General features: G+C 51.3%; 1 protein-coding gene across 1 annotated transcript; it reads right to left on the reverse strand.

Moving 5' to 3' along the window:
- Positions 1–689: 689 nt before the first annotated feature.
- On the reverse strand, positions 690–2,033 carry LOC105449464. The gene has a single exon (XM_011688718.1). The coding sequence runs from the start codon at positions 2,031–2,033 to the stop codon at positions 690–692; it is 1,344 nt and encodes a 447-aa protein (XP_011687020.1).
- Between the last annotated feature and the right edge of the window lie 5,661 nt (positions 2,034–7,694).

Raw genomic sequence — 7,694 nt, forward strand, 5'->3', positions numbered from 1 at the left:
AAAAACATGAACGTAAGACAGTACGTAATGGTGGGAGGGAAAGGAATAAATGTCATATTTCAGCGTACATATCGCGTGTTTTATTTACGATTATGCGACCACCAATTGTACAGTTTGAATACATTTTGCAACGCGCAATGAGCATTGTGATATCCGCATCGCACGGTACCAGCGGCGTCGAGCTCGCTCAGCGAATCTACGTTCTTGTAATCGACATCCAGGGTCTCGATGTTCGCGCGCTCTCGCTCATCGAGCAAGGCCCGCAGCCACTCGCGTTTCTCGGGTCCCTTGACGTACACGTCATCTTCCTCTTCATCCCCTCTCGCTGCACCAAATACAGCCGTCGCGATCAGACGTTTCGCTCTGCTGTACGGAATCGCACCGTCTTCCCATTTCAATCCATGGTGATATGCAATTAACCAGGAAGCGCAAGACCTGTCGGATCTTGTCAAAAATTTCCATGGTAGGGGGCTCTCGAAAATGTAATGCGAGAGAACTGTGCCTCTTCTCAGCACCGCCACTTCTTTCGCGACGAATCTCTTTCCAACGAGGAAACCTTGCAGGTCCACAAACGTTGGCACGGGCATGACTGTCGTCGTCGCCGAGAGGAAGTAAACCGCTCTTCGATGGTTCGTTCGTTTATATTAAACAAAAACTGTAGTATTAGTGGTGGAGAAAGGAGGATGCGCTCAGATGATCTTGCGAACAACGTTGGTCAACGGGTTGTACTGAATCACGCGATCGTGTATGATAAGGCAATACGCGGTGGTGCTCAACGGCACGTTCTCCTTGGTCTCGAATTCCAGTCTCACGTCCACGGTCGCGCTCTTGACCGATTCGTTCTGACGAGAGCAATCGATGATCACGAACGGGCCGTTGCGTAAAAATGTTGTGGTGGTGAGACTCGGTTCGAGATACTCGTATCCGTAGTACCCCTTGCAAAAACGCGCGTACGTGTCGTAGAGAACGGCCCACTTGTTCCTAACGAAATCCAGATTCATGTCGTCGTACGGATAGCATTCCGCGTTCAGATAGAGTTTCACGTTCGTCAGGTTGCAGTGATCGAATCGGCTCACGTCCTCGCTCATGACGTTCTTTCGACCCGTTTGCAGAGCGAAGATGACGTATCGCGGCTTCTCGAGCTGAGTAGCGGTCTTTATGGCCCACGAATGCTTGGTCGTCTGCTGCAACAGCGGAAACTCGTACAGATCCCACGAGCGAAAAGCCATGCTCAGGTAGCGCCCGCTCTCCAGAGCGCGCAGCATCGACAACTTGTTTATTTCGTTCAGTAACACGTGCGGCATTCGCCATTGTATCTTCGACAATTCAATCCAGGGTTCCGTCGCTTCATCTCCCGTCAGACAATTGTTGTCGTTGCGCGATCGTATAAGAATCAACTCGTGACGAGCGTTGATCACCACGCGTTTGTAATCTTCGCAGAATCCCAGCAGCGCATAGAGAGGTACGCAGAAATTGAAGAATCCCTCGTTGCTGGTGAGCGGGTCCCAGCCGGCGTTCCTCAGAATCACGCTTCTGTCGGACGAGGTTGTGACATAATGTTTGAGCGTGCTAGTTATGCCCACGTTTCTGCAGCGATCAATCTCCACGCCGTCGAGTTCGTATCGAATTTCATCGAACATGAACGCGACGCAATTATTTGTCAAAACCACGTCAGCTCCCTCATCCTTCTGTTCTTCGTTAGTTTTCCCTCGATATACAGATAACTGTCGCACGGCAATGTGTACAGATCCTGTTGCTGTATGGGTATTCTTATCTCGTCGCTGTACCAAATGTCGTGTTGGCAACGGGTTGTACGCGTGAGTCTCGATTTTGACGATACGATCATCGAAGATCGGCTCGTCTCCGACGTTCAGGATGCCGGTCATCATAATGGGTCGCACCGCGAATCCCAGAGTTTGCAAAAATTTTGGTTGACGCGGTGAGCCTCTTGTTCCGACCAGACGAGGAGCGATGTCTCGCGGTGCTGACGTAACCGGCCTTGCGTTATCTCTCTGCTCGTTCAGCACGAGCATCTCACGCTCGCTCGCGATTAGCGCCGTCGCACGTGCAATCGGACGGTGATCTCCTCTCCACGAAAATTGAGCAATCGTCCGTTCTGATCGACCACGCGTATCGTCAGATCCGTAATGTTCTGTACGATGACCGGCAGGTAAATGATCTGCGACGGCCTTTCCGACACTTTATATCCCGCTGGCACGCTTGGCGAAAATTCGTGGATCGTGTGCGCGCTCTTGCCGTTGCTGTACGCTCCCGCGGTCACGTTGCACTCCACACGGATAATGTTCACGTTCATTATGTTGATCGACTCGTCCGATTCGTGCCACAGTCGCGGTGCAGTACACGTAGCGGCGAAAATCCCAGCAGCGATCCGATATTGTTGGGCTTGCTAAAGTTTATTCTGTAGGCGCACCAGATCTCGCATCTCAGCGTGTTGTGTTTGCGCGGAGCACTATCGGATAGTCATGGTCGGCCTTGTTCCAGTCGGACGTTCCACCTCTCTGTTGCAGAATTTCGCTTTTCAAAAAGGCTTCGATCGCTCGCAGTTCGTACGATCCCTCGGGAATCGTGATTTCCGTGTCGTCGAAGTAAAACTTATTGTTCGAGGCGTTGACGTTCGGTATCGCGTTGTAAGTCTCGAAGATCGTCAGGCCGAGCTCGTAGTCGCCGTCGCTCAGATCTATGGGCGGAGAGTGGTACGCCGCGAGGACGCTGCTCCTCCCGCTCAGCGTTAGCGTCATCGACATGATGGAAAAACAGCGTGAGACTGAGATCCCGCGGCACCTCGTCGGACTTTTTAAGGGTTTTTATTTCAAAAGCGCGTCGTTAGGAGAAACTGCAGACACAGCTGTCCGCAGACGTTCTGATCGTACGTTTGATAGGACGTTCGATTGTACTCGATCGTGGCAGCACCGTTCCCGAAATATCGCACCAGTTCCCTGGGGGTCGAAGATTGCCGAAACTGTCGAAATACGCGACGATCGTTTCTCTTCGCGTACGCCACCCAATGAGTACCGGGACCCGTCGCGTCGTCCAGATTCACGATACCGCTCTCGCATCGACGCGCGCCCCACTCGGTAACGCGTTACGCATGAAAACGCCTCTGAAGTACGGTACGCGCGCGATCCGCGCCAGCCGTCCAATTGCACGTCGGTAGTCGCACCCCTGGGATCGTTAGCGTCTCTTTGACGTTTTTTTTTCCTTCCTTTCTTCGCCGCTGCTGTGCCCCGACCATATTTGTACGGGGCGAGATGCAGTCCTCGTCCGTATCTGTACGGAGCGAGGTGTAGCCCCCGTCCTTCCATCGCGCGATTGTGACGCTGCAGCTCCTCGAGCTGACGTCGCGCGGCTTTGCTGGCGTTTACCGTTTTCGCCACGCTGGCCGCTCCGCCGATCAGGGAGCCGATCGCGCCCAGCGCGCCCAGAATCGGTAGCACGCCGCCTCGTTTCGCCGACGGAAGTATTCGTTTCTTCGCCGTCTTCCTCTTGCGCGTTTTCGCTTTCATACCCATGCCGATCTTGGTTTTGGCTTTCATCGCAGCCCAGACTGCGCAGCTGTGGCTCTCTCACCCAGAGTCGAATCTCTCGCGACAACGCGTCCCAGGGCTCTCCTGGCGAGTATCTCGTCCGCCGCGTGTCTGTCGGTGAGATCGCTGCTACGAGAATACGCTATATCGTGTTCGCGACACGCCGCGTCCAATGGATTCACACCCGTGTCACCTCTGGCCAATCGTTTCAGCAGACGAGTGCCTGGGCCGCAAAACTGATAGCCGGGAATATGTAGCTCGAACGGAAGTGCGTTGATCGCGCGATTCAGCAAGCCGCCGCTCCCCGCTGACATTCGCCGCAATCCTTTATCCGTGGCGCGGGACCGTCGATGTGCGTCCGCTGTCGCGGCAGATTGTAATGATCGAGGCAGCGACGATAGGTTCGCACCTCCGAATCCACCTTCATGTGCTCCGGCAGCCGGTCCCACACGTGCTCGATATAGTCGCCGAACACGCGCAACAGTACGATCTTCGGTATATATTGCAACTGCTCGGCGCTCCAGGTGAGAACGTCGGAGGGATGCGTCACCGCAGATACATGTTTGGTACTGAGCGATTCGCGATTTCGCGCGTCTATAAATAGACGGTCAGGTGCAGTTCAGGTACGCAAGAAACCATGAGATTCGTGCGACAACCGTTGGCGATACGCGTCACGAACTGCGACGAGAGATCGCGAGCGACGGGGGTCGGCGTGACGGAGCGCCGACACGGCGAATTGCTGCCGAACACCATACGCGCGATCGTGTGCGGTCCATCGAATTGCGGCAAAACGAACGTGCTCGTGAGCCTGCTCGAGAGTCCGCACGGTGTGCGTTTTGAGAACGTGTATGTTTACTCGAAATCGCTGCAACAGCCAAAGTATCGGTATCTCGAGCGATTGTTGACATCGATCGACGAGATTGGCTATTTCACGTTCTCCAACTGCAGCGACGTCGTTCCACCGAACGAGGCGCTCCCCAACTCGATTTTCGTCTTCGACGACGTTGCGTGCGACAAGCAGGACACGGTGAGAGAATACTTCTCGATGGGCCGCCACTCGAGCGTCGATTGCTTCTATCTCTGTCAGACGTACGCGAGAATACCGAAACATCTGATACGCGACAACGCAAACCTGCTGATCCTGTTCAAACAGGACGGTACCAATCTGAGGCACGTTTACAACGATCACGTGAACACCGACATGTCGTACGAGGATTTCGGCGATTTGTGCCGCACCTGTTGGCGGCACAAGTACGGATTCCTGGTGATCGACAAGGACAGTCCGCTCGACAACGGGCGATACAGAAAAGGATTTAACGAGTTCGCGGTACCGTAGCGCGATTAGTCAACGTCGATATGTCATCTGGACAACACACAATGGACGCTAATATCAAGGATCGCGAGAAAATAGCGAAGCAGATCGCGAAAACAAGCGAGTCGATTCGCAAGAAGCATCGCGCTCTCAAAACTGGAGAATAGACGAGGATATCGCGTTGGAGAGACGCTTCAAACCCATGTCGAACCTCTGAAACAGATCGCCGAGCATGCCGTGGCGAGGAATCGATCAGAGAGAGGCCACGCAGCGACGAGTGTCAAGAGAGAGGCCGACGCAGCGACGAGTGTCAAGAGAGCCGAGACCGACGCTGTCGCCGAGCTGCCAGATCAAGAGGAAGAAGGAACGCGTGGATAGCGATCCGAGGATGACGACAAATGGTTCAGAGTCGCGTCAACGCCTAGCAAACACCGCGCAAAAAGCAAAAGAAATGGAACGTCGCGTTACCCACGCTCAGTTCTGTGTCAGGATAGAACCGCCGGCGGATGCATCGAGGAACAACCGACGGTACTACCGCGGGAGGAATCTTTGCGTCGACACCCTTACTTGCTCGAAACGACCGTCAGAGAGAGCATGCGATCGCGACGGAGTCGCGATGCGTTGCACAGTCAACTGGGGCCGCTCGGGCAAAAGTACATGGACCTGTTCCTCGGTCAGGACAGAAAGAGGGAGATCGATCACTCGAACGGTATCTATTTCGGCACGATGGACGTTTGATGCTCGGGACAAACAATTTGACTTGAAAAGGACGATGCTATACTCGTGGACAACGTGAGGTACCGCGGCACGCAGGATTGTACGAATTGATCTTCATGAAAAAGCCCGATAGACAATTCATCACCCTTCCCGACAACATGACGTACAAGAGTATAATTAGGCAACGAACCTCTACAACCGTGCCTACAAAGAGGGCGAACGCATCAGGGAACAGGGGAACGAAGTACACGGAGTTTATCAAGCCGCTCATATCCGAGCATCTGAAACGTAGAAAGGGACTGGGCTTGCCTGTCGCCATGACGTTGACGGACAACGAGATCGATTACGTTCACTGGGACGATCCCAACGAGCTGGTGGATCGACTCCGATTGCTCGACGCTTCCCGTCGCGCGGGCAACAACGCTCACGACAACGAGATACTGTCGATAGTCGAGGAACTTCGCGAAGCCGGCATTATTATAAATTGAATCGCGCATCGAGAAAACGAGTCAGTCGATTCGCGTCAGTTTTGCGTGTTTTTACGTATATCGCGACATGAGTGTCAATGGTCGGAACAGCGTCGAGAGGCGACGACTCGTCGAGGAGTTGCACGCTCCGGCCAGACGAAACTTTCCGCGAAGACGCGTTGTAATTCGAGGATACGACGATCTGTGGCAGGCCGATATCGTCGAGATGCGCCCGTACTCGCGTCACAACAGAGGCTACCACTACATACTCACCGTCATCGATGCGTTGAGCAAGTACGCGTGGGCCGTGCCGCTCAGGAGCAAGAGCGGAAGCGAGACGGCTGCCGCTCTTGCCGCGATAATTCGCGAGAGCGGAAGATGTCCGAAAAACCTGCAAACGGATATGGGGAAGGAGTTTTACAACGCCGATGTGCAGAAACTCCTGAGGAAACGCAATGTCAATCATTATTCCACGTATTCGGTGCTGAAGGCATCGATAGTCGAGAGGTTCAATCGCACGCTCAAGAACGATATGTGGAAGATGTTTACGCTCACCGGCGCGTACAAGTGGGTCGACGCCCTGCCGGATCTCGTATCGGATTACAACGCGCGCAAGCATCGCACCATCGGCATGCGTCCCGCCGCCGTGACTCCCGCGATCGCCGAGAGACTCTTGAAAACGGTGTACAGCGCGATAAAGATCGCGGGTCCAGCGAGATTCAAAGTAGGCGATTCGGTACGCGTGAGCAAGTACAAGACGATTTTCGAGAAAGGTTACACGCCGAATTGGACCACCGAGGTGTTCAAGATCGCGAAAGTACAGCGTACCAATCCCGTGACCTATCTGCTCGAGGACTATCGCGGAAAATCAGTCGCCGGAGGGTTCTACGAGCACGAGTTGCATCGCGCGACGTATCCGGACGTGTATCTCGTGGAGAAGGTGCTGCGCAGGAAAGGGGACGAGGTGTACGTGAAGTGGTTGGGATTCGATGGATCACACAATTCGTGGATACACAAAGATTCTTTGGTTTGAGTCGTTTTTATTGTAAAAACATATATGAAGAATATACGTGTACATGAAAAATATAAAATTGTATACGATATTATCCTCTCTTCCAACAGTATCATATTCTTTTATAAACATAAGTAGGAATATAAAAAACATAAGTAGGAATATAAAAAACATATGTAGATTATTATTATAAAATTAACATATATAATTAAAACATATATAAAGAATATATGTGTACATGAAAAATATAAAATTGTATACGATATTATCCTCCCTTCCAACAGTATCATATTCTTTTATAAACATAAGTAGGAATATAAAAAACATAAGTAGGAATATAAAAAACATATGTAGATTATTATTATAAAATTAACATGTATAAAAATATGAAAAACATACATATACATTGATTATTGTAAAATATATTGAATGATATAAACAATTACCTTACATACGGAACAGTATAAAAAGTTGGCATACATACAAAATGCAATATATTGATTATTATAAAAAGACATAAATGCAATATATTGATTGATTATTGTAAAAAGACATATTGAATATCATAAAAATTAATATACATAACGTGCAACGTATCATACATATACTTATAATACTGTGATACATTTGATGCATACGCC

Source organism: Wasmannia auropunctata, unplaced genomic scaffold (genome assembly GCF_000956235.1).
Source record: "Wasmannia auropunctata unplaced genomic scaffold, wasmannia.A_1.0 LD336076.1, whole genome shotgun sequence".
Classification (NCBI taxonomy): Eukaryota; Metazoa; Arthropoda; class Insecta; order Hymenoptera; family Formicidae; genus Wasmannia; species Wasmannia auropunctata.

What these genes read in the sequence shown, in the direction of transcription:
- LOC105449464 (XM_011688718.1), bottom strand. Translation starts at nt 2,033, where the DNA reads ATGCTCGTGCTGAACGAGCAGAGAGATAACGCAAGGCCGGTTACGTCA.